The 27,873-nt window shown below is 47.8% G+C and overlaps 1 protein-coding gene across 1 annotated transcript in view; it reads right to left on the bottom strand.

Annotated features, from left to right (window-relative positions):
- Positions 1-27,873, bottom strand: part of Slc2a9 (solute carrier family 2 member 9) — a 138,669-nt gene that overhangs the window by 3,110 nt on the left and 107,686 nt on the right. Inside the window, exon 11 of the mRNA XM_038344433.1 lies at positions 15,252-15,379. Within this exon, the coding sequence (XP_038200361.1) occupies positions 15,252-15,379 (128 nt within the window). The remainder of the gene's footprint in view (positions 1-15,251; positions 15,380-27,873) is intronic.

The raw sequence follows: 27,873 nt of genomic DNA, 5'->3' as shown, positions 1-27,873 counted from the left end.
CCTGGAAACAACCTAGATGCCCTTCAGTGGAAGAATGGATGAAGAAACTGTGGAATATATACATGCTAGAATACTACTCAGCGGTAAAAAACAATGACATCTTGAATTTTGCAGGCAAATGGATGGAAATAGAAAACACTATTCTGAGTGAGGTAACCCAGACCCAAAAAGATGAACATGGGATGTACTCACTCATAATCGGTTTCTAGCCATAATTAAAGGACATCGAGCCTATAAATTTGGGATCCTTGAGAAGATAATAAGAAGGTGAACTCCCAAAAAAGGATATAGTAATCCTCCTGGATATTGGAAGTAGACACTATCGCCAGGCAAAATTGGGAACTTGAGGGTTGGGCAAGACTGGGCCAAGGGAAGATGGGGAGAGAAAAGTGTGAAGGGGAGAACGGGGGGAGCTCGGAGGAATGGGGTGCTTGGGATATAAGAAGGGTGGATATGGGAGCAGGGAAGCATATATCTTAATTTAAAGAGCTACCTGAGGGTTGTCAAGAGACGTGACCCTAGAGGGGTTCCCAGGTTTCCAGGGAGACGCCCCCAGTTAGTTCCTTGGGCAGCTGAGGAGAGGGAGCCTGAAAAGGCCAGTTCCTATAGCCATACTGATGAATTTCTTGCATATCACCATAGAACCTCCACCTGACGATAGATGAAGAAAATGACAGAGCCCCACATTGGAGCACCGGACTGAGCTCCCAAGATCCTGATGAGGAGCAGAAAGAGAGAGAACATGAGAAAGAAAGTCAGGACCGTGAGGGAACCTCCAGCTGGCGACAGATGGGGAAGGTGACTGAGCCCCACATTGGAGCTCTGGATTGAGCTCCCAAGGTCCTGATGAGGAGCAGAAGGAGCGAGAACATGAGGGAGAAAGTCAGGAACGAGAGGGGTGCGTTCACTCATGGAGACGGTGGGACAGAACTAATGGGAGATCACCAACTCCAGATGGAATGGGACTGATGGATCATGCGACCAAACCCGTCTCTCTGAATGTGGCCAACAGCGGGGGCTGACTGAGAAGCAAAGGACAATGGCTCTGGGCTCTGATTCTTCTGCATGGACGGGCTCTGTGGGAGCCTTCTCAGCTTGGTCGATCACCTTCCTGGACCAGGGGGGAGTTGGGAGGACCCTTGTCTTAGCATAGAGTGGGGAACCCTGATGGCTCCTTGGCCTTGAGAGGGAGGGAGGGGAGGTATGGGTGGAGGGGAGGGGAGGGAAGGGGGAGAAGGAGGGGAGGGAAGGAGGAGGAGGAGGGGAGGGAGGGGGGAGGAGGAGGGAAGGAGATGGAAATTTTTAAATATTAAAAAAAAATAAAAAAAAAAGAAATATAAAAAAAAAAGAATGATAAAAGCATCCATCTCAAAGCACTGCAGGCTGTGAAGGGCGCCTTGCTTTGAGAAAGGTGCTTTCTATTTGTCCACAGAGTCTGTGAGCCGTGAAGGGGATGGGGGAGACTTAGGGTTTCTGCTGCCAGAGAGGCTGTGCCAACACAGAAGGTGAGCCATTCAAAGCAGAATTTCAAACCTCCGAGTGTTAAGTTCCTTTATTTGAAAAGTGGGCATGTTTGGTTTGTGATGGAATGGAATGTGGCTTACAGTCTGAACCTCTGCCTGCATGCTGACTCTGTTTCATAGATGGCAGAGTCTCACAGCTTCTGCTGCTCTGGGCCCCCATCTCTCTGGAGACTCAAGCCAACCAAGACACCTGCAGCCAGGAGGGCTCCTCTAGCTATCTCCACTCACACCTGCTCCATCAGGAAGTCATGCTGACCCTACCTTGAGAGACAGCCTGCGTCTGACACCTGTCACCACTTTGAAGGCTACTGTGTTTGTGGAAGCTACCATTATGTTCTGACTGGGTCACTAGATCATTGAGTAGCTTCTCCTTTGAGTTCCCCACATCTCTCCTAGTGCCCTGGATCATTCTTAGGAGAGAAGCCCGCACGACTCTGTTAAGCAAAGCCATTGTTCTGCTCACAATCCACGTGCATGTCTAAAGTCGCTCTAAGTGAAGCCAGACTCCTTTCTGTGGCTGATCTCTAATCTCCTTTACTTCTCCGAGGTCATTTCCTTTTTTTCTCTCTCTGCTCCAGCTTTACCTCCCTGATGGTTGTTCCTAATATCGTGCCCCAGAGTCTTCCTGGCACAGCTGTCAAAGACACCCACACATCCTACTTTCTCACTTTCACCGTCTCTGCCTACAGGTCCTTCCTTACAGAGATCTCCTCTAACTCCTGTATTGAGAGGGCACCTCCCAGCCCTGATTCGCTCTTCTCTAACTGTGTATCATCATACGGCACAGAGCATAGAACTGCCTGTTAATTAGTTCTCTCCCCACCAAGGGTAAGCTATGTGAGGGTGGGCATTGCAGGTTTTCTTGCATCCCCAGAATGCAGGGAGCTGTGGATAGACAGAGGACCAGCAGTGGACGTTTACTGAGTGCAAGGGTGTCCTGAGACTCTCTACCCCACCCAGGGCACTCCTGGAGCTGTCTGGGATGTCTTTTCCGCCCTCTGAACTGCTATGTGTTTATCTTCATTTCCCAAAGGATATCATGAAGCCACTTGGATTAGTCTGTGTCATAGACTTCAATGAACCCACAGTGCCTGTGAAATCTGGGTAAAGGACACTTGTCCCTTCCTTGTGATTCTCAGGGGCAAAAGTGTAGGAAAAGTAGGGTGAGAGACTCCATCTCTTGGGCACTGAGCTTACAGTGGGTCCCTGATACATTTCCTCAAACCGAGGTGCTGGGGCTGAATCCTCAATGTGGTGAGGCCTTTGTGGGGTGATCAAATGATGAGTGTGGATCCATCACAAGTGGGATTCAAAACCTCATGCTGGGATGCAGGGAACTAGGCAGACTGCTCACACCGTCTATCTTCTTCCACATGAGAGGACATTGAGGGGTACCATCTTGGAAGCAGAGAACAGCCCCCACCAAATCCCAGCCTCCTAGAGATAACCCTGCCTGTGGCATTTCATGATTGCAGCATATAGCTAGGATAGCCCTGCTCCCCAAGGTGCTGGCCTAGAGAAGGCACAGAGCTAAGATGGACATACTTGCTCACCACCTCTCTTACTTGGTTCTAGTGTTGGAAGTCATAGCACCAATCACTGACTCTGCAGAAGGAGGGTGTTACAAGACCAGGTTTCGGGCGGGGGTGGGGACAGTGGAGAGGAAGGAAAGAGCTAATGCGAATGAGGATTTACCTTGCCCAGTTACAGAGTCAGGTCTTTGGGGCCATTCACGGGCCTGTTTAGTTCCTCTTTACAAAACACAAAAATCAAGCTGGAGTTAGGTTGTCAGTGGAGCTGTTAGGGTCAGAACCTGGTTCTTGGCAGCTCCAACTACCTAGGCTCCGGCACCCATCCTCAAATTCAGAGACAAGTGATGGTTAGACTCAGAGGGCAGAGACGTGTCTCAGTGGCCATATAGAGAAAAGGGATAAAAATCATGTCCAGTGAGCCACAGCCAATATTTGAGGTCTTGACATGAGGTTTAGGTTTAGATGGGGACAAGAGGTGTGTGTAACTAAGCAGTCCTGGTTAAAGAGGAGCCCCACCCACCACTGATCCGTCATTGCCTTGGCTTCAGTTTCTCCTGCAAGTTGGTCTGGTAAGTTGCCAGAACTCAGTGAAGTCTCCTTCCCTGGAACCAGAACCTCCTCTAGCTGGCACCCTGGCTTCAGCCTTTGCTTCTCTGAAGCATGAGATTCCTTGCAGTACATCGCTACAGTGGTGCCAATGGGTGGGGCATATGCATCTCTCTTTAGACTGTCTTCACTCCTGCCAGAACAGTTCATGTTGTTTGCCAAGTTCATGCTGCTAGAAGGGGGCAGTGCTGGGATGAAACTCAGCATCGCCTTTTTCTCCAAAGCTGCCTTGCCCCTTGCTGGACCAGAGCTGGGACTGAGGACAAGACCAAGACCTGACAAAGTTGACACTAACATTAGCAACTGCTCTCTAATTGCCTCCTGTTCTGGGATGGCTGACTAGTTCTGTTCATCTCAACCTTGTGCTGTGATCTTACAGGTGAGGTGCCTAAGGGCACACCCTGGGCTGAGCATCAGTTAAGAAGCAGGCTCATGGAATCTATGTGCGGAATGGAACTTCACTTGGGTGGATACTTGGCCTTACGATCACCCCTCTTTGCATCCCTGTTCCAGCTCCCAGTCACAGCTAGCCACAGTCACAGTGCTTCTGGAAACACATCCTTTGTGCCATTAGATGGCTATTAATGTGGTCCAGATTTTTGTTTCAGAGAGGAAAATTTTCTTTTCACAATACCGTAGAATGTTGAATTATGCTAAAAATATAAGGCAATTTTGGCAAAATACTAATTTTTGGAAAAGGTTCTTGAGATTAAAGAAAAAAGTCTCAGCTTTCCCCCCTCTCCTTTTTCTACTGCTCTGAATCAGAACCATGAGGGGGTAACTGCTTCCCAGAGCAAAGAAAAGAGAAAGTACACTTTGGGGGTTTGGACTCTGGCTCCCACAGAGTGGACCTATGGGATACTATGTAGTGGTGTGGTTGGGTAGGTTCAGAGGAGGGGCAGGGCATCACCTAAATCACTGGGCCACAAAAGCCCTGTGTGCTCTGGAGGTGGTGAAATTATGACCTGAAGAAATTCTGGGTTAGCTTTAGAAGTAGCTATTCAACTAATTTAGCAAAAGCAGAAAAGGTGCTCAGAGTTGGAACAACTTGTTTCTGCCATAATAGTCTATACATTTGCAAAGAAGAGGACAGAAATATGTGTCCATACTTAGGAGGTGCCTAACCATCCTTCATGCTGGGTTCAATCCTGCCTCCCATGACAGCAAAAACATCTATCAAAGCATGTTCTGCTCTGTGTGTGGAAGTGGCTCTCAGCTGAGCTCCTTGCATCCTGGGGACACATGTCACTCTTTGGTGTCTCAAGAACTCATCGTAGCATCTGATGTAGACTGCTTTTTCTAGAAGATTCCAATGTTTTCTGTGTCTGGCCACTGGAGCTCTGAAGGCATTGGTATTCTCCCCACATCTCCCTGTTCCTTTCTCCTTCCTTCTCCTCCTCCCTCCCCTCTGTCTCTCTTTCTAGGACATCAAAACAGATAACAGCTTTTCAGTAGTCCTAGTGACACCAAGCTTTGTGGAAGTTCCCATGCAGACACTGTGCAGGGTGTCTCTTAAGAGCCCTGTTGCAAAATACAGGCACTCTTGTTGTTCCAAAGACAAGACAATGACAATCATCAGAAGATGTTGAGATTACTCTGTCCCCCCACCTCAATGCCGAGTGGCGAGGCTGAAATTCAAGATCACCAATTTGGGCCCAAATAATCTAGTTTTTTGTTTGTTTGTTTGTTTTGCCTACACACTGCCTGACAAATAAGATCAAGAACAGCAACTACCAACAAATACAGTGTTGACAGTGTTGTGGGCTCTGCCTTAGGCTGGGAGCCCAAGGTACAGGCAGGGCTTGAGGCAAGAAGATTGTTTGAGACACTCCGGGGGTGGCATGGTCATTGGTAACTGTCCCAGGTTGCTTGGGACTGACCAATGTTTTAAGCTTTGGGCTGTCTGGAAGAGTTTTGAGCAAACATCCTAGGGCACTTTGGTCACCATAGAAAGGACAGGTGTTGTATTGTGAATTTATTTTCCCAAACACACACTGAGGTCCTAGGCCCTGATCCCTGTGAATGTGACATCACAGAGAACAATCTTTTCAGCTGTTATACAGGTACTATGAGGTCAAGCTAGATGTGTTTCCAATCTGCTCAGTGGTTTCCAAACAAGAAAACATACACACACACAGACACACATACGTATATACATACATATAGATACATACATATACAAATACATACACAGATACACAGACACACACATATACAGACACATACACACAAGGACACACATACATATTTTATAATATACTCACAGAGACATATACACAGACACATACTCAGACATACACACACAGACACAAACACAGACACACAGAGACACACATACACATAAATACCCACATAGGCAGACACAGGCACATACACAGATACACACACACACACCAGACACACACATACACACAGGAATAAAAGCAGAAACAAATACATATGCACAAAGAGAGACACATACACACGCAGACACATACACACACAAACACATGTACACACACTCACAGATATACACATAGACACACATACAGACACAGAGACACATACACAGATACACAGACACACACATAATACTCATATATACAGACACACACATAGGCACACATACATGGACACAAATACATATACACAGAGACACACAGATATGTACACATATGCAGACACATACACATATGTACACAGATACATACACAGACACACATACACAGAATACACACATACAAACAGACACACAGACAGGCACATGTACACAGATACAGACACAGACACACATACACAGAATACACACATACAAACAAACACACAGACAGGCACATGTACACAGATACAGACACAGACACACATACACAGAATACACACATACAAACAGACACACAGACACATGTACACAGATACATACACAGACACACATACACAGAATACACACATACAAATAGATACACAGACAGACACATGTATACAGATACACACAAACACACATCCAAACAGACATACAGACACACACATATATACACATGCATACATACACACTTATGTACACACACAGAGATATATACACACAGAGACACACATACAGACACACATACATACCCACAGATACATACACTTACACACATTTACTCACAGATACACATACACAGATACACACACACACACACACACACACACACACACACATATACAGAAAAAGATGGTGCCCGAGGCAGAAGAGGGTTGATCTATCTCTGGCTTCTGCACATATGGACACTTGATGCTCCTGCACACACGCACGCACGCACACGCACGCGCACACACACACAGAACACACAATGCAATGCACTTATGTGCACATGCACCTGTACATATACAGACCCCCCATTTTATATTTGGAAGGAAGGAAGGAAGTCATTAGTGCGGGTCACTTCTGTTCATCAGATATTCATAGTTTCTGCAGCAAAGCTGAATCATTTATAATTTGAATTCCTAAGAACTTCACAGGAACAAAGAAGAGGAGGAACAGAAGCAGGAGGAAGAAATAAATGTCAATCAGTGCCTGTTCCCCCTGGTTTAGTGTCTTCTGGGCCCACTCACACCCTTGGGTGGTAGCTGAGTAATGAACCCTGCAGGGCTGTTTTAGGCATCTTGAGATAACCTCCATAAAACATTGGCTGTGGGCTCCTACGGGACAGCCAATGAAATGCCGGTATGCTCAAGGCAGTGTCCCTGGTATGTGGGGCTCTCAGGCTTCCGTGTCTGTTGGCAGTGATGCTCAGGCTCAGGGTGATTTCCATGTGGCTTCTTTAGTTTTCCCTTTCACCCTCTCCTACTCTACTCCAACCTCAAGCACATAGGACTCAATTAACCATATCCCTCATTTTTCCTTCTAATTTGTGTGTGCATGTGCAGCACATACAGATGCTATGTGGAAGTGAGAGAGCTGCCTCAGGGGCCAGACTTTGCCTTCCACCGTGTCAGAGACAATTGTTTGCTGTTTGCTGCTGTGTATATGGATATAGCAGGTTGTCTGGCCCATGAGCGTCCAGGGATCCCCTTGACTGTCTCCCCCTCAAGGCTGCAGTGTTGGGATTACTAAAGATGCGCTATGGTGTTCAGTTTTACCTGGGTGCTGGGGATTGGGGGTCTCGATTTAGGTTCTCATGCTGTGTGGTAAATTTGTTACTCACTGAGCAATCTCCTCAGCCCGCAATACACCCCACTTCTTGATGCACTACCCTTCTGGTCCATGCTGAGACCTCTTCTTGTCTGTGTTTATTTGTTTCTTTCATTTTTAGTCTTGATCACTGTTTTCATTTCTTTTGTTCTACAATGTTTTCCTAATGCTGGGCAAAGTTATGTGTATGTCTTTGATAAATAGCCCCAAATCTACTTATTATCTGACTATACACATGTCATCTTTTTATATATCTATGAAATATCTAGCTCTATAATTCTCTATCCATCCACTCATACCTATGTTTGTGTCTATACCACCCATGGGTCTTTTGTTTCATTTTCTTGTTTGTGTGTGTGTGTGTGTGTGTGTGTGTGTGCTTTTAAATAAAATTTTGTGTAGTCCAGGCTGATCTTGAATTCTCTTTGTAGCCTGAGCTGGGTCCTGTGTCTCCATTGCTTACTTGCAGAAGTTATGAGTTTCCAAGTTTGGCAAAACCTATGTGACCTATGAAATACCTTTACTATGTGTAGGAAGGAAGAGGGGACTTGATCACTTTGAAACCTCTGTGCTGTAGAGCCCATGTCACAACCATGCCTGTCCTGTGGGGAACAAGCTGATCACGAGGTAGCACTTCTGCTAATTGGGGTCACCGAGAAAGGACTGAGAAGCAGCTGAATTTGAAGGCAAGGCTTTTTTGCAGGGAGGGAGCTCTGGTTAGAAGCGGCCAGATGGAGCCACTGTCTTACAGATAAGGCCTTTATTGCTTTGATGACTCCTCATTTCTGTTGGGAGCAGTGAGACCCCAGATCCTGAATTTTTTGTAATCCCCTGATCTGAGTGCCTACAGCCGCTCTGAACACGAGACCTTCAGGAGTTCCTGATGGCAGGAGAGTGGTTTCTGGTGGGTTTGGCTGGGGTGTGGCTATCTCTATATGATCTGCCCCTGAACACAATAAAGGGGGCATTCTTGGGGAATTCAAGGATGACCCGTGTCGCTGTGTCTCTGTTTGTATGTGTGTCTGTGTATTTTAACCTCCAGCCCCTTGCCTGAAGCTTGGTAACAGGGTTCAAGTGCACTGAATGCAGACACCGGGGCGCGGTGTGTGGTGCGCAGCATTTTCTATTATGCAAATCTTCCCACTAAACCTGCACTTGGAAGAAAAGGCTGCTGAGGGTCAACAGTTGACTGCTTTCACAGAAGCGAGAGGAGACCCAGGGGTCTGGTGGCAAAGTGCCTGTTGCCACCCTGACTATCTCTCAGCTAGGGGAGAGCACCTCCACGCAGGTGCTGCCTCAGGACCCTCACCTTGTCCTTGCAGGTACTTCCCTTCCCTCTCTACTTGCCCCAGGCCTTACTCCAGGATCCCTGGTAAACCACAGACTGTCAGCAACCAGGTCTCTGCTCACAGTCTCTCACTGCAATCCTGTCTCTGTGTATCTAAAAGGAGCTCTTCCAGAAACACCCACATGATTTCCTATGTGTTCCCACTGATTGCCATCCTTCACGGGTTACCAGATGTCAGGGGGAGCTCAGTCTTGGTGACGTGCTCAGATCATTTGCACTGTTTTGACACATGCTGGTAATCCCACCCCCTCCACATTGCATCAGAACCTGTGGTGGGTGTTTCTCCAGCAGCCACCAGACACCCTAAACTCCTAGACGAATCTCATGGCCTTCAGGATTGAATACCATTGGTCTATTGGAGAAAGTGAGGATTCCTCAGTAGGACACTTAAGGCCCAGCAGGATCTATCCACAATGCACTGAGAATAGGAAGTGGTGGCGTGAAGATGTGTATGCAGCGACTGTTGTTGGGTGCTGAGTTAGAGAGTGTGTCTCCCACAGCTAGCATGTCCATTCTCATCATCTCCTGGGTGACAGCTGGCCAGGTCCACCCAGAACTGGACTCAGATGACTTCTCCTAGGGGATGTGTGCTTCCCCGGGGAGGAGAGTTTCTAATCACATAGCCAGTCCCTGCTCCTAAAACCCATCTCACTTCCATGAACAGCTGTGTAATGGTCTTCAATGATCCAGGCCTAGGTTGTAAATGCTGCTCTTAAAAAAAAAAAGTCAAGGGGTGGGATTTTGTGCACGTGTTGAAGTTCTGGTTTTGAAAGGGAGGTCCTGGACCACCTGGGTGGGCTCTGCATGTCATTGTCCTCAAATGGGAGAGGTGGAGATACACAACACACAGGATGAGAGCCATAGGACATCAGTCACTGGGGAAGAGGGAAGAGGGGAGCTGAGCTCACACTAGATAACATCCTGCTCTGAGATGACTCCCCTGAGAACAGCATTGACATTGTCACGAAGGTGGAGCCTTCCGAACCCCATTAAAGGCTTCAACACTGTTCAACACTTCTGTTTTGGAGATGAGGTCTCCCTTCAAACGGCTCATGTGTTGAGGGTCTTATCCCCAGGACAGCAGCATTCCAATACTTTTTGGGGAGTAGCTGGATCCTCAGGGCTACTGTCCTCAGGTGGAGCCATCATTTGAATGAGCTGTTGGAGGTCACGGAAGTGTGGAAGACAGGGTCTAGTTAGAGGGAGTGTATCACTGGGAGTGTGCCCTAGAAATAGATATCTTGTCCTCAGCTCTTTCCTGTCTCTTCTGTGCTCCCCAGGCACAGCTACGTGAACAACTTCACCTCACTCCATGTCCTCAGAGCTGTGATTCTCTGCTAGCGGCAACAGAGCAAGCTGGCAATTGATGGGAATGGTGAACTGAGAGCCAAAGAGACCACCACTTCCCCTCAGGCATTTTTCACTCTGACAAAAAGTCTGACCAGCACAACTGGGGACCAAATTTCAATGTGAGTTTCGGAGGACATGCGTCCCCTTAAAACACAGCACCAAGTTTGCTGTGATTACAGCAGCCCCGGGAAACACATACACACGGTCCTTGGGGTCTGCGCTCCTCCTTGCCACCTGGAGCCCTCAGAGCCCATGCCGTCTCATTCCCTGAGATCGTCTGTCAGCCTGCACCCTCTTCTACCCATGGCTGGGCTCAAGCTTTGACCTGTCAACTGTAAGGATGCTCTCTAAATTTAGTTTTAGTTTTATGTTATTTTTATCTCCGTGTTTGTGTGTGTGCATCTATGCATGTGTGCATCAGGAATACACAGGCTCATGTATGTCCTCTTTGTCACTCTGCTCATTATAGTCTGAAACAGGGTCTCTCGTTCAACCTGGAATTTACTGATTTGGCTAGACTGGCTAACCAGCCAGCAAGCCACAGGAGCTCCCTATTTCCACTTCCCCAGCACTGGAACTATGGGCCTGTGCCTCTGCCCCCAGCTTTTTTGCATCAGCGCTGGGGATTTGAACTCAGACCCATTTTCTTACAGAGCAACCACTTGGCCCACTGAGTCTTATCCCCTGTCTGAGGATGCTTTTCCAGCACCGAACTGTGGACCCTCACGAGAGCCCAGTGAGTAGATCCTGCTATTGCTCTCGACACACAATGAGGTCTGAAGACTGGGAGAAGCCTGCCCAGGGTCTCATTGTGTGAGAGCAGCAGAGCTGATGTGTAAGTCCAGGCTCTCTGCCTGCAAGTTCTGAGCTCTCGTCCACAGTTTCCCTGCTCGATAAGTACCCCACACAGACTGGTGCCACCCTGCCCTGGAGCATGCAGAAATATCAGATCTAGCTTGGGACAGATTCTTTTTTTTTTTTTTTTTTTTTTTTTTTGGTTTTTTTGAGACAGGGTTTCTCTGTGGCTTTGGAGCCTGTCCTGGAACTAGCTCTTGTAGACCAGGCTGGTCTCGAACTCACAGAGATCCGCCTGCCTCTGCCTCCCGAGTGCTGGGATTAAAGGCGTGCGCCACCACCGCCCGGCTTGGGACAGATTCTTGCAAGTTGTTCCCTGACCTATGCACATGTTTGAGTTACATGCATGTGTGTGTGCACACATACTCGCACAAATGCATATACACACACCAAATAAATAAATAAGACACTGACTTGACCTTCTAAAATAGCACCTTAAGAGCCCACAGCTGTCTGGCATGTGTCCCTGGCAGGAGCCCAGGACATGCAGGGTTGATATAGTCCTGTCCTGTAGCTACAGAGCATGCCCAAATGTCACGGATGGCTGCCACAAGTTATCCTACTAGCCAGAACAATGCGCTACGAGGATTTTCTAAGAATCTATCTGAGAATCATTTTGAGCCCCTGACATCATTCTCACCCTGTGCACGGGTGTCACCCCTGAGATTTCGGGTCATATACTGCAGTGGTTGTGAATGAATATTCTGGAGCATGTAGGTTTGGTCTCAGCTCTAGCACTTGCTAGCTCCAGCACCCCAGGGAAGTGACTTGACTGCTATCTGTAAAAGGAGGCCAGCGGGGCCATGGGACTCACAGACCTGTGATTACACGAGTCACACTATGTGGCATGCCAGGGAGAACCAGCTGCATAACAATGTCTCACCCAGCCACCCCATTTCTTAGCTTGTTTTGTATTTATTTCAATGGCTGCTCTAACGAGTTGCCATGAACTAGGTGACTGGAAACAGGAAGCGCACTCCTGTCCTCAGGTTGGGGCTACTAGTTCTTGCAGAAAACAGCCCATCCTGACAGATCCACGGGAGCAGCAAGAACTTCCACTCCACGATCTGGCTGCCTAGTGACCTGATACGTAGCTAATGTCTTGTGTGGTCATTGCTCCCTCCAGGACCTCCTCTTTGACAAGGAAGCCAATGGAGTGGGGTGGGATCATTACACAGAAGGAAACTGAATATGACATTTGAGCCCCAGACACACGGGACACTGTCAAATGAGGCACAGCACTGTGATGCCACTGGAGGGACGCACAGATGAGAAACGATGTGCAAATCTGAGTGGTGAGAAATTCAGATTCAGCTGGAGACCGCTCCAATGCATGCAAAAGTGTGTGTGTGTGTGTGTGTGTGTGTGTGTGTGTGTGTGTGTGTGTGTGCAGAGTCCCTACCTAGTTTTTTGGATAAATTAACTATTTAAGCAGAAGCAGACTTTTAGTATAGGGTCACCTGCCAGATAACAGTGGCCCCCTTTCTCTCCTTGTCTCACAGGTGAGGATAAAGAACTTGGGTTCAGGTTCTATCTCTGACATGCCGAGCAGGGGTGACATCAGGAGTCTCTCAGAAGGGCTGCCAGAGGCTGTACCTCCTGGAGCTGACAGGGTGGAGCATTTGCAGGCACACGGCAAATGCTCAATAGATGTTTGCATGAATGTACCCATGATCACGTCTCCCTCCTGGCCTGGCAGAATGGCATTAGGGCTGTAGTGTCTATAAGATCTACTTTGCTCATAAGTGGTTTGTAAACATAAAGCAAAGAAAACCACAATCTCAGAGAAGTTAGACAACAATGAGGACCCTAAGAGAGACATCCATAGATCTAATCTACATGGGAAGTAGAAAAAGACAAATCTCCTGAGTAAATTGGGAGCATGGGGACCTTGGGAGAGGGTTGAAGGGGAGGGGAGAGGCAGGGAAGGAAGCAGAAAAAAATGTAGAGCTCAATAAAAAAAATCAATAAAAAATAGAAATAAAAGATCTACTTTGCTCGCCCCTGGGTGTGTAGAAGACAGGTTTGCTTCACAGGCCCAGAGAGTGTACCCTGAGCCTGGGAAGGCTCAGCTGTGAAGGAGTGGGAGAGAGCCAGCCGGCAACCTGAAGTTCATTTCCTCCATGTAATGGATGTTTTACTGACTGCAGACTCTGCCTGCTAGCTTTTAACCAAACAAAAAAGCACACTGAAGGTATAGGGTCAATTGAAAAACCAGCTTGTGGTGTCCTGGCCGCAGCTGGAAAGGGGGCTCCAAGGAAGAGAGTGCTAAGCACAGGTCTCTCTGTCCTCCATGGCCCCTGGAAGGACCTGTAGCACTGTGAGATGGGAAGTAATTGTTTACATGCAGCGGAAGGTGACCTGGAGGCTGGATGGGGCACCTGCCTTCCAGCTGCTGGGTTGAGGAGGCGGCAGACCAGAGCAAAGACAAGCGGGTAGGGGAGCTGGACTTGGTGGGCACTGGAGCCTGGGATAACCACCTCTTCCCTGGCCTCAGTGGACTTGTCTGTAGCTGAAGGCCGTGGGGGAGGACCTGGACACGGAAGCCACACCTGGAGGCTGTGGAGCAGAGTTTGCAGCTGTGAGAGAAGAAGCTGTCCCACAGGTCTACAGCTGTGCTGTGGCTGGGCGTGAGGGGCAGGGACAGGGCTTTCTCGCTCCCCTGACTGGCCCTAGGTTCACTGGGACGTGCTGGGCTGGCACTAAGCAGTTTTTGGAATAGTGGGTCAGGGAGGATGATGGGATTAAAATGCCCTTTGGGGAGAGATGACAGGTGCGTGGTTGGGGATATGTGATGTAGTCTCGCCCTCTCCAGGTTGATGCTCCTGTGTCAAGGGCATCAGGGAGCCCTGGGTGTTGGAGTAGGGAAGTTTCACCTTCCAATTGGATGCTGCTGGGCTCTGTCTCTGTGCACCACCTTTGCGAAGTCCTTGTCTTTTATGCTCTGACCTACGGATAACTTCGTGAGCTCACTCTCTACTCAGCCACCCCCTGCTTCATCCTGCTGCAGCTGTATTGACCCCTATATTGCTTCCCACCCAGGCCATGTATGAACCAGCCTGTTTGCATTGCTGTTAGGCTAGTCTGGACTTTATACTTCCCAGACTCCCCTGCTCCTTACCTTTCTCATGTCTCTACTCCAGTACCACTTTCTTTGAGACATCTTTGAGGAGCACCATACCCCCAACAGCCCGTGTGCCACAGAAACACGGCTCCAGCAGCCCATGGACTTCAGAACCCCATCTCTAACAGTCCACAGCCTGGGGCTCACTCATTTTTATTTCCCCAAACACTGCAAACCCTAGTGAATTTGCATCTGCTTCTGAAGTGTGTTGGCATTTTCCTACCAATCACTGTCTTCTTTGGGATGCTCGGAGTGTATGTAGGACACACAGAGCAACATTTCTATGAGGTTTGTCTGACACCGTGATGAGCACATGGCAAGAGTGGTCTATACATCATAGGATCAAGCAATAGGTGACCCATTCTTCAGGAGGCAGCCCATAGCATCTGGGACCAGCTCTTAGAAGGGACAAGAGGGAGGAGGGACAGAGAGGAAAAGGGGACAGAAAGGGGAAAGGGATGGGAGGGAGGGACAGGAGAAAGGAGGGGGTAGAAGAGGAGGAGGGTGGGATAGGGAGGAAAGAGGGACAAGAGGAAGGAGGGATAGGAGGGAAGGACAGGAGGGAGAGAAGAGGATCTTCATCAAAGTACATATCCTTCCTTCCTCCGGACCATAGTATGAGTTGAGACAAAGAGACAGGAGAGAGCTGGGTGGGGAGGGAGATGGAGAAAGAGGCACCCATCAGAAAGCAATCAGACAAATTTCGCCATGTCTCAGAGTCCCCAGGCGATGTGAAGGCTGGAGGCCCCCTGGTCAGGCATACCTGCATGAAGGGGAAAAGGAGCCCCACAGCGAAGTTGGAGAGCCAGTTGGCTGTGCCTGCGATAATGAAGGCCGCTGGCCGCTCTGACTGCTGGAAGAGCTCGCCGGTCAGGATGAACGGGATCCCACCTGCGAGGGCACAGGAACAAAGCCTTCAGCAGACCTCACCCTCCACATGGCCTCCATCACTAGGTGCTGGTCTGCCATGAAGTAAGGCTGCTGTCTTGGCAGGAGCAGCTGTACCTGCACGAGGGAGGGTTGGAGCCCCAAGAGACACAAACAGTTCCCTGACCCAGTTCATGGAAGACTGGGGCCCAGGCTGAGATCCAGCACAAACCCCATGCCGCATGGACAGGAGTGATGCTTAAGGCAACAGACATCCATGAGACACGGATGCAGCTCCGTAGCTCCGCCTATAGGGGGCGATGGTACACGGATGCAGCTCCGTAGCTCCGCCTATAGGGGGCGATGGTCTTCCTGTCCTTTCTAGGGCTAAGATACATTTAATGCACACGGGCTACCTGCGCTTGGCTTAACCTCACCACCCTCCATGTGCTTACAGCATTTGCATTAGCCTGACTTTAGACTCGGACTCCAAACTAGAACACTTAAGGTTTGGTTATGAAGTGTTGCCCAAAAGGCTCATAGTTGGTTTGGCCCTAGCCGGTGGGTGTAATCATGAGATGTGACTGGTTCATGAGGACTCCAACTTAATCAATAGATCAATCCCTTGATGGTGTGTGTTAGAGGAAGGGGAGGCATTCTCTGGAAAGCTACATGCCATTGCTGGCCACCTCTCTCTCCCCTCTCTCTCCCCTTCCTGTTTGTTATGAAGTGAGTCTCTCTGCCCAATCAGTCCTCTCTCCATGGTGCCCTGCCTTCACTAGAGGCATGTCCTAGAAGGATAGGCATCATTGCTGGCCACCCTCTTTCTCTCTCTGCTTCCCGTCTGTCACAGAGTGAGTAGCTCCGCCCATCAATCCTTCATAGTCTTATACTTCATATCAGGCCCCCAAAAACCTGTTGTGACCTGTAGACTCAAACCTCTGAAACTATGATCCCAAATTATTTTTTGAATAGATTCTTCCAGTAATTCATCAGAATGATGAAAAATACTACCATGGCCCCTGATCCTTTGAGTCGGCTGCCACAGGGGCACACCTATAGGCCAGCACAGCCAGGCAGTGAGCACACAAGCCCATCTTGAACAGCTGCTGCAAAGCAGGGTCAGCTGGAGGCTGAGTGTGGAGCCAGACAGGGACATCAGCAGGAAGCAAGTAGCTGAGAACTCTGGTGATTGTGTGAGGTGGGGTGTTGTGGAATACTACTTTAACTATGTAAAGGTATGTTAAATTTGTTTGTGCTGCATTTGTTTAACTATGTAAAGGTGTGTTGCTGTTTCATGCTGCCTGCCTAAGGCACCTGATTGGTCCAATGCTGAACAGAAAATAACTAAGCAGTAGAGGGATAGGTAGAGCTATCTGGTGGGCAGAGAGAATAGGAGGAAGGATATGAGAGAGAGAGAGAGAGAGAGAGAGAGAGAGAGAGAGAGAGAGAGAGAGAGAGAGGAAGAAAGGAAAGAGAAGAAAAGAGAAGAGAATGAGGGAGAAAAAGAGGGAGACACCCAGGGCCAGCCAGTCAGGCAGCTGCCAGTCAGCCAAACATGGAGTAGGATACACACAATGAAAGGTAAAATCCTTGAAGGAAAATGTAGATGAAAAGAAATAGGTTAAAATATAAGCTAGTGAGACAAGTATAAGATAAGGCCAGAGCATTCATAACTAATAATAAGTCTCCATGTCATGGTTTGGGAGCTGGTTGGTGGCTCAAAAGAAACCCTGCCACAGGGGTGGAAAATATTGGCAAGTGCTTCATGACTCCCTGTGTCATCATGGAGGTAGAGAAATACTATCTTGGATTTGCACAGATCAATCATGCAGAGAAACAGCATTCCGCTTCCCACTGCCAATCAGCATGTTTTCATTCTCAGAGTTCATCACTCCAAAACGATGCTCAGGCTGGAGCAATGCCCTTCAGAACTTCCTGTCAGAGAAGGAAGCTGTTGAAGTCTTGAGAAAAGGATCATGGTAGTTCAAACTGGCCCCACATTCTCATTAAAGATGGGGTCTACTATGTTTTAATGGTGAACTGTCAGGTAAGAAACAAAGTCTATCAGAACAAGCTCCCATCAAATCTGGGGTGGAGTTCATCCTCCAGTAAACACTGGGGACAAAGGTTCTCCTCAGGTGAATGCAGAAGAGAGGAAGTCTTGTAACAGACAACACTGAACATTGGGGTGGGGTGGGGTAGGGAACTCAACCTGGGAGGTACCACAGTTAAAATTTAGCCTTGGTAGAGGGCCAGTTGAGACTGTTACATCCCATACTTAGGGATTGGTCTTTTAAGGCTGCAGAATGGATGTGTTTGGTTATTCACTCAATGAACAGAAATGACAGAGCCCCCACTAGAGGGCGCGTCTAGAGCTGGATGCCCACAGCCTGGCTCTGAAGGGGCAGCACCTTCAGCCCTGAAAGCCCCTGTTATCTGGTTTCAACCCAGGTCGCTGGAACAGATTCGGCATTAGCTGCATCTGTTACACTTCCCACCATCTTAGGATGTCTGTCCCACCTCCACTTGTCTGTGGGAGCCTTCCTGAAGCCTTGGTTGGTTTTTCACAGGGCAGAAGGATGGGGTCCCTTGTCCTGGAAGAAAGTTGGCCCAAGTCCTTACTGTAGGATGCATTTTCCCTGGACCTTCCCAGAACTTGGTAGGACCACGTTGCTCTTCAATGTACCTTCCATTCTGGCCTGGTGCCCACTGCTGCTGTCTCTGGAATCTCCCCAAGGATGCTTTCTGGTTTGAGTCCTTTCTGAGGAAGCCCATCCTGGCTTTTCCAGGTCCCACTCTGCCCAAGACTGAAGTCCAAGCAGACTTGTTCTGTCCTGAGTTCCTGTTGACATTTGATTCATGTGCTGTGACACCCAGGGTGACCTACTGTCCCAGTTATACAGCAGAGTATCAGGGACCTTCTCAGGGTCAACCAAGTGGGCCTGATCACCCCAGTGGGATCTCAGCTTAATCAATTCCTAAATGCTTAGAGAGGAAAGCAATCCAGCTGTGACTGATCCCAAGATGCTAAATTAGTCTACTTCAGGAAGCACAGAGCAGACAGACGGAGGAGGGGATGGATCAGGCAATTCATTTGGTGAGGGGCATGTCTGGGACCTGGGTGGGGCCAAGACTAACTGGCTGGAGACCAGCTGGCTGAAGAATGGACTTTTCCTCAGATTCTATAACATGCTGTTGTCGCTCAATGGCTCAGTATCTGCATGACCGGCCTGTGGTCAGAGTCAAATCTTTGCCTATCTTTGCTAAGGGAAGGATGTACGGGAAGCTTCCCAGAGGCTGCCTGTTTGTTCTCATCCAAGCCCTTGAGAGTGACACTTTTGTGGTCTTCTGATGACAGAGACACCAAGTGATCTGTCTTCCACTGAGATATTTTGAGTGTGTAAGGGGGTGGGTGAGTATTATACAAGCATGTTCAGAGGCAGGTGTGGTGGGTATCTGCCTCAGACAAGCCACTGATGAGGGCATAGAGACATTATCTTGGGTCCTACAGGGCAGAGAGGGGGCTGGAACACCAGTGCAGAGGACTTTCCCTGCTTTCGTCTGAGTCAAGTGAATATCTTACCTGAAATACTATCTACGATGTACTGACAGCCACAGCAAGATGCCTGTGAAATTATAGTAATTCATTTTCCTGTCCCCAAGACCCTGTCTAGGTAGGCAGTATCTCAGTTCACAGGAGAGGACACTGAGGCACAGAAGAGTGAGCCTCCAAAGGTGGTTTTAGGCGCCGGTGGCAGAGCTAGCATTGGGAACAGGCTCCTTCTCAGTGCCAGTCTGAGGCTGAGCCGGGATGCTCAGAAGGGAGCCGACTGCTGGACAGTGGGGCGGGATGTGACGCAAAGGTCAATAAAAGATCACAGCAGCCTCTGCGTTCTTCTAACTCCTCCCACCCCAGGCGAGACAGCTTGTCTTCCTTCTCCAGCCATCTCCCCACAGCTTTTCCAGCCTGTGCTGTAGGTGTCAGGCTGGGACAGGGTTGGAGATGTCAGAGAGTGCACTGCAGCAGGCCACACTGACAGCCTGGGATAGCTGTGACCAGGCACCTGCCCTTTGCAAGGTCAGCTCTCCAGACCTGGAGGCTGAGTCCTGTGGGTGGGAAGCAGAAAGTTTCCCTGAGCTCCAAACGGACAGCTGCAGGGCTGGGCCCATTCCAGGCCAGACCCAGGAAGATGGTTTTTTCCTGCCTGCTTGTTTTGGCCACGCTGGTGTTGGAATCCAGGGACTCGTGCGTGCAGGGAAGCACTTGACCTCTGAGGGACTCAGCCTTCCTCTTCCTGGCTCTTGAAAGGTGGTGTTAGGATCCTCAAAGAGGCCCCTCCAGAGGCATCTGCTCCGTGAGCCTCTAGTGCTCTTCTCCTCAGAAATCCCCTTCCTCGTTTTTCTTCTCCCAGACTAACAGCCTAATTTCTTTGTCCGTCATTCCTTCCTGGCTCGGGGGTTGGTGGTATCATCATCTGTGCACCCATAGTGCACTGAACACCTGCTGGCTCCTCCCATCTAGCAGGTGGGGAAGACCCTCTGCCTGGGAGTTGGCCATTTACTTAACTGTAGGACTCAGTTCTGGGCTGTCTGTAGACCTTCTATGGTGATTTGAATGAAAATGGCTCCCATGGGCTCGTGGTGAGTGGCACTATTAGGAGGCATAGCATAGCCTTGATGGCGTAGGTGTGGTGTTGCTGCAGGAAGGGTGTCACTGGGGGTGGACTTTGAGGTTTTAGATGCTCAAGCCAGGCTCAGTGTCTCACACTTCCTTTCTGCTGCCCGAAGAACGCTCAACCACCTTCGGTACCATGGCTGCACTACTCACCACGCTTCCCATCATGACAATAATGAACTAAACCTCTGAGCTGTGAGCCAGCCCCAAATAAATATTAAATGTTGTCCTTGGAAGAGTTGCTGTGGTCATGGCATCTCTTCACAGCAATAGGAACGCTAACTAAGATACCTCCCTGTGAACTCCATCCGCTCTACAGGAGCTCTGTTAGGATGCACAGGAGCTCCTGGTGAGCTCACTTAGGATGTACAGCTCCACTCTCATCCATCACTCTGTCATTCTTCACTTCATTACCTGGGGTTCTCACCCCCATTTCTTAAAATTTAGTTTTATAGTTATGCTATTTAGCTACACTATGACTGTCTGCCCCCCCAGGACTGGTCTGGATGTCTGACCCTTGTGTGCAGATAGATGCCATAAAATACAGATGTGCATGAGAAGTAGAATCCTCTTTAAAGAAGGGGCCAGATGGCTTCATGGCTTCCCGAGCTTTTGTTCCCCTGCTCAGAGCAGTGACAGTGTAAGAACCGAGAAGGGAGGAGATGTAGTGACTTGGAGGAAGGCAAACATGGTGTGCCCACAAAAGTGATCACACTGAAGACTGTCACTACTTTTCCCAAGGCAGCTGTCATAGCAGGGGTGGCTGACAGGAGACCAAATGGGCTTCCTGAGTTTCCACATGACACACATGTCTTTGCTACCTGTGTCTTTCTCCCTAATCCTCACTGTTCCCAGGACCCATTTCACCTGTGTGCTGAGGAAAGGGTAAGAAGAGGCTGCGGCCACATGGGTGATTGAATGGGGGCAGGGTGGGCACTGAAATGGGTGACTCAGAACCCTAAGTTCTTCCCCACTTCATGTGGCCTCTATGGGAAGATTGCCTTTGATCTTTAAGGGTCAGGTTATGATGCCTAAAATCTCCTTATGGTATGGTGATGAACAGCTGTAATCTCACAACATGGAAGGAAGGCAGGGGCAGGAGAATCAAGAATTTAAAGTTATTCTTGGATACCATATTGAACTTGAGGCTAGCCTGGGCTACATGAGACCTTGTCTCAAAAAATTATATATATAATATATATATATATATATATATATATATGTGTGTGTGTGTGTGTGTACATATGTGCATGAATGTGTACATGTTTGTGTGTGCATGTATAAATATGTGTGCATGCATGTGTGTCTGTACATATGTGTATATATAAAAATGGAAGTAAGCACAGTCTCCTGATTTCGGCCATTTTGCTTCCAGTGTAGGGACTGGTAACAGCTCCTTTACATACCTCTGAGCTGCCTGAATTGAGTGAACCTTCCCTCAGAGGAACAGAAAACAATGGTCAGAATATGAATGCAGTGGGCTGCTTTTGTCTTATTTTAGCAGCTGATTTTTGACACATTAGTGAAATGAATCGTTATCATGTAATTGCTTCCCATTTGCAAAGGTGCAAATTAAAACAAGGTCAGTGTTGACGCCTGAGGCCTACAAGAGTCTGCTCATTAAAGCTGTGAAGGCAGCTGTGCAGCGGAGGGGAGGCTTCCTCCTGACCCGTTCCTACCACCTACTCAGCTGGTGAGGTTCTAACAAGCTGAGGCAGATAAAGGGCAATGCCTCACTTCCTGTCTCAAGGAACTCGAGTTTCTTGTGAAAGAGACAATTCAGATAAAGGATGCAGTACCATGCCAGAATGTACTAACTATGCAATGAAGATGCTGGAGATGAAAAGGAGGAGGGCGCTAATGGTGACAGCAGGAAAAACGGTAATAATGATAGTATTGGAGATGTTGGGGCATTGTAGAATATTAGGTTAAAGTGTGTTACATTTGTCTATGCTGTGGAACATTTGTTTAAAGATGCAAAGGCGTGTTGCGTTCTTTTATGTCATATTTGTTTTAACTCTGTGAGGCTGTGTTGTTTTTTTTTTTTTTTTTTTTTTTTTTTTTTTTTTTTGTTTTTGTTTTTCGAGACAGGGTTTCCCTGCAGTTTCTAGAGCCTGTCCTGGAACTAGCTCTTGTAGACCAAGCTGGCCTCGAACTCAGAGATCCGCCTGCCTCTGCCTCCTGAGTGCTGGGATTAAAGGCGTTTGCCACCACCGCCCGGCGAGGCTGTGTTATTTTACCTACCTAAAACACTTGATGGTCTAATAAAAAACTAAATGGCCAAGCAGGAGAAAGGATAGGTAGGGCTGGCAGGCATAGTGAATAAATAGAAGGAGAAAAGAAGAGATAGGGGACAGCCCCCCACCCCACCAAAAAAAGCAAAAGAGAAAAAAAACAACCATCAACATTGGGAACTGGATTATTGTGTCTCTCCCCATTTGTACATTGAAACCTAGTGGTATCATGCAATGGCATTAAGAGGTGAGAATCTGGGAGGTAATTGAACTATGAAGGCAAAATCCTCATGAATAAGATCAATAACTTCAAAACTGAGACCCCAGAAACGGTACCTTCTCTTTATGCCATGTGATTACAGAGCAAAAAGATGCTATCTATGACTATGTAGGTGATCTTCATCAGATACCGAGTCTGCCAGTACCTTGATTTTGAACTTCTAACCTCTAGAACTGTGAGATGCTTGCTGCTTAAGTTGCCTCAAATATGGTGTTTTGTTAGAGAGGCCAAAGAAGAAGACAAGTGGATGATGCTGTTGCTGCTGACCACGGCAGCGAGGATAATAGCAATGATGATGATGATGGTGGTGGTGGTGATAACAATGGTGGTGATGGTGAAGATGATGGTGATTATAAGGATGATGGTGATGGTGCTTATGATAGTGCTAATGATCATCACCATTATGACACTGGTGGTAATGTTATGTTGAAGATGATGATCATCACCATGGTAATGGTGATAGTGATGATGGTAATGGTGGTAGTAGTCAGGGTGAGAGTGGTAATTGTGGTGATGGTGAACATAGTGATGATGGTGGTAATTGTCTAGTTTTCGTGCTCCTCTAAGATGTTAGTTTTTCCTGTTGAGCACTGAGAATAGCATTTTTCAGCCACCTCAGTACTAGACGTTGATACATCCAGCAGCAAATTACTCGAGATTTCTTTGGCTATTTAGGATCTCTTGTGCTTCCGTATGAATTGTCCAGCTGTTTTTGTATTTATGGGTAGAATTCCAGTAGAATTTTGATGAGGACTGCACTGAGTCTGCAGATTGACTTTCAGGAATTGACCTTTCAAAAGATATTATTTCTATATGTGAGCATGAGAGCTCTTTCCATCTTCTGTTGTCTCCTTCGATGTCTCGCAGAGCTCACCGTTTTCATTGTGGAGGTCCTTCAGCTCTTTAGTTTATTCCTAGAGATTTTGAGGTTATTGCTAATAAGATAGCTTTCCTGATTCTTTCCCTGTATGTTCATAATTGGTATATAGATAAGCCTCTGATTTTTGTACTGATGTCTATTACTTTTTGAAAAAGTGTTCATCAGAATCGAGTGTTCCGATAGAGTCTTTTACTCAAAATACCATTTTCATCCTCTCACTTTCCATTTCTTTGTATCCTTGGCAACGATGGTTCTTGAAGATAGAAATTAGTTAAAACTTGCTTTTTAATCTATCTATCCATACATCCATCTATACGTCCAACCAACCAGTCTATAAGTTTTAACCGGGAACTTAGACTATTAACATTTAAAATTTTTATTGAAAAACATATGCTAATTTCTCCCTTGTTAATTTTAGAAATGTTCTAGTATACTGAGTCAATGATCTTTGGTACTTTTCTATTTATCATTTTTTAAATTTATTCCTCCAGTGAAATTTGTTCTTTCCTGAGCTCTTAGGATTGTGTATCACTTTCTTCCTCTTCTGCATGCAGTACGGCTTTGAGTATCTTCTGAAGCTGGTTTGGTGATCATAAATTGCCTAAGTTAGTGAGAATCAAGGAAGTCTTTTATTTTTTGTACTTTGGATTTAAGGTTAATTTTGCTGGGTCTATAGTCTTGATAGGTAGTATACTTTGCAGGACTTGATTCATATCAGTCTGTATTCTCCAGGCCAACCAGGGGTCCTGGGGGTGCTCAGTGGCTCTGCAGTCATCCTAACAGGTCTGACTTTGCAAGGAATTCACCACTTCTCTCTTACAGTTCTCCAGATTGGCCTCTGTATTCTGTATATTAATTTCTTTCCTTCAGTCTGGGACATGTTCATGCTATAACATCCTTTGAAAGTTCATTATACTTTTTATCTGTATTTGGTTCCTCCTTCTTCTAACATGGGCAGATTCATAGGTTTGGTGTCTTAAATGTTTTCTTTTCTTTTCTCTTTTCTTTTCTTTTTTTTATTTTTTGCGTTAATTTTGGGGAGGAGAGGTGAGGGAGGGATGGCGGGAGGGTGGAGGGGGAGGAAAGGAATGAGGAAGAAGGATACCATCACCTCCCTAATAGACAATCACCTACTCCTAACTCTATATTCTTCTCTCTCTCTCTCTCTCTCTCTCTCTCTCTCTCTCTCTCTCTCTTTCTTTCTTTCTTTTGGTTTTTCAAGACAGGGTTTTTCTGTGTAATGTTGGAGCCTGTTCTGGAACTCACTCTGTAGACCAGGCTGGCCTCAAACTCACAGAGATCCACCTGCCTCTGTCTCCTGAGTGCTGGGGTTAAAGATGTGCACCATTACTTCTTGGAAAGGTTTGATGTCTTAATTGTATCCAATGGTTCCTTAATATCATGACTGTTATCTTCATAGCTATCTCAGTGTCACGATTCCTCACCTTTTCTTCAGCTCTTCAACCTGTTTAAGTTGCCCTGTGCCTGGTTTAGTCTCCCAGGGGTGTTTTCCACTGTGTGATTTACTGAGCATTTCAGTACCAAGGGCAAGTCTTCTTGTTAGAATAGGCCAGGGGTCTTCATGAAAAGAACATACTTTTTGTTACCAGACAAACTCCTAAATGCAGTCTCGTGTGTCTCTATAGGCACAGGGACATTTGGGGCACAGAGATAATGGCCATGAGAGGCTAGAGGCAGAGATCATAGAGATGAAACAGACACAGAGAAAGAATAAAGAGAAAGGAGGGGAAGAAAAGCAGGGGGAGGATAGAGAGAGAAGGGAGAGAAGAAAGGGAAAGAGAAAGAAGAGAAGGGAAAGGAAGAGGAAGAAGAGGGAAAGAAACACACACACACACACACACACACACAGAGAGAGAGAGAGAGAGAGAGAGAGAAAGAGAGAGAGAGAGAGAACTCTTCTAGAGCTTCTAGAGGAGGATATCATCCTCCTCAACCTTGATCTTGGGCCCCTGGCTTTCAAAACTGTGGGAATACATTTCTATTATTGAACCCACCAATCTGTAGTAGCTTGTTACAGCAGCCACAGTAAATGGATGTGTTCTGGCAGCCAGTCACGTGTCAGTGGAGATAGAAAAGACAGAAAAATTCCTCTGTTGGAATTTCAGGGTTATCCCACATCATAGCTTGGAGAAAGACAGCTGTGGTGGGACCTAGAGGGGGTTCTGGAAGCTGAGGGTTGTCATTGACTCTGAGGACTAAGAACAGTTCTGGGAACTTCCAAAATATCTGTTAAACTTTGAGAGCTGACAGGACCTGGTGGTGCATCTCTGAGATCTCAGCACTAGGGAGTCAGAGGCAAGAGAATCGTGAGTTTGAGGTCAGCAAGACCCTCTGTCAGGGTTCTCTAGAGGAACAGAACTTTTAGAATGAATCTATGAATTTCAGTCTCTCTCTCTCTCTCTCCCTTCCTCCCTCCCTCCCCATCCATCCATCCATCCATCCATCCATCCATCCATCCATCCATCCATCTATGTATGAAGGGGCTTAATTAAAATGGCTTACAGGTGGTCCAGCTAGTTCAACAATGGCTGCCTATCAATGGATAGAATTCAGCAGTTGTTCAGTCCACAAGACTGTGCTGTCTCAGCTTGTTTTCAGTAAGTACGTGCCTGCATCCAAAAGAAGTGGACACTAAACTTTAGAGTTTAAATCTAGTGAAGAAATGGACTTGCCAGCAGGAAAAAGCAGGTAAAGAAAGCTTCCTTCTTCCATGTCCTTTATACAGGAGAAGGCATGAGCTGGATTAAAGGTGGATCTTCCCACTACAAAAGATCTGGATTAGAAGTGAGTCTTCCAAATTCAAATGATTTAATTAAGAAAAAAAATCTTGGAGGGGGAGACTGGGAGGAGAGAGGGAGGAGAGACTGCAGTCAGGAAGGAATATATGAGAGAATAAAAAGAAAGAAGAAAATTTTGTACAGGTGTATCCAGTCAATTTGTTAATTAGTTAATTCCAGATGTAGTGAAGTTGACAACCAAGAATAACCATCACACTATTTCAAACAAGAAAAACAAACAAAAAAAATCCCCACCCACAGGCCTGCCTGGGTCTTCAAGATCCAGCTGGCAGGAAGACATTCATGGGCCCGCCCAGCACCCAAGGGTCCCATTATAATGAACAAGTATGTGGTGGAGAAATGGAACAGAAAGAGAAGCAGAATGGCTCATGGGCTCAAAAAGTGGCAGAACGGAAGAAGTAAAGGCAGCGAGGAATAGGCTGATGGGTAAGGCCTGCCAGCCCCCTGGCACCATGGTGTTGTCCAGGGCATGGGAACTGCCATGGCCCTCATGGCCCATGTTACCACCAAAGGTCACAAGGATGTCCAGTGTCTGGGCTACCACTGGTGACTGTATGGGTGTCCAAAAGCCATGCTGCCACTGAGCCACGCTGATCTGGGTGGTTTGGGCTGCCACCCCAGGCCACAGTATCCTCCAGGCCTGAGCTGCTGCCGAGAGCCATGTCTGGGTCTCTGACCCTACAGCAGCCAGGGTCTGAGTCAATATCTGTGGCTCCTGTTGTGACCAAGGGCCATGTGGAACAATGACGGTGCCCAGGGACCATGCTGCATCCAAGGCCATACAGTTCTGAGTGGCATGTGCTACTGTCTGGTGCCTGCCATAATGATGTCCAGGCCGGGGCAGCAGCTGAGGACCATATCTGGGTCCATGGTCCTACTATATCCAGGATCTGTTTTGATCCATGGCTCCTGTTGCTATGAGAGCCATGCGGATTCCTGGGACCTGGGTTGCCACCTGGGGCCATTTTGGTGTCTGAGGGCCACGGGGGCCATGGTGATATCTGGGCTGGGCTGCTGCCAAGGATCATGTCTGGGTCCGTGGTCCTACTGTAGCTGGGTCTGTGTAAAAATTACATGGATGCCCAGGGTCATGGCTGCAACCTGTGGCTTTGTTGGTGTCTTGGGGGGACCATGCTGCTACTAGAACCATCTTGATCTGAATGGCCTGTGCTTCCAGCAAGAGCCGGGATGTCGCCCATGCCAAAGCTGCTGCTGAGGGCCATGTCTGTGGTCCTGCTGCAGCTGTGGTCTGTGTTTATGTCTGTGGCCTGTGTCACCTCAGGGGCCATAGGAACCATGCGAGATGAAATCAGAGGGCTATGCTGAGCCAGCCCTGCTCTCTGCTGGTCCTGAGATAGCTGGCCCTGCCCCTTGCTGGACACTGCAGCAAAAGAGCTGAACTCGACCCTTGTGGGACAGCTGCATACCCTACTTGGAGAGATGGCACCACCTCTCACCATGGGCAGGGAGAACTAAAGATGGCATGAGTGTAGGAGAGCCAGCTTCACCCCTCACCTGACGGGGACAGCCCCAGTGGCCTGGAATGACAAGCTCAGTTACCACCCAGGTCCACAGCCAGGCCTAGGATCGACCTACTCTAACATCTACCCCAACTAGGACCTGCTGG

This window comes from Arvicola amphibius, chromosome 1 (genome assembly GCF_903992535.2).
Source record: "Arvicola amphibius chromosome 1, mArvAmp1.2, whole genome shotgun sequence".
Taxonomy (NCBI): Eukaryota; Metazoa; Chordata; class Mammalia; order Rodentia; family Cricetidae; genus Arvicola; species Arvicola amphibius.
Note: the sequence above shows the minus strand (reverse complement) of the source record. Positions and strands in the feature narration are given on the sequence as shown.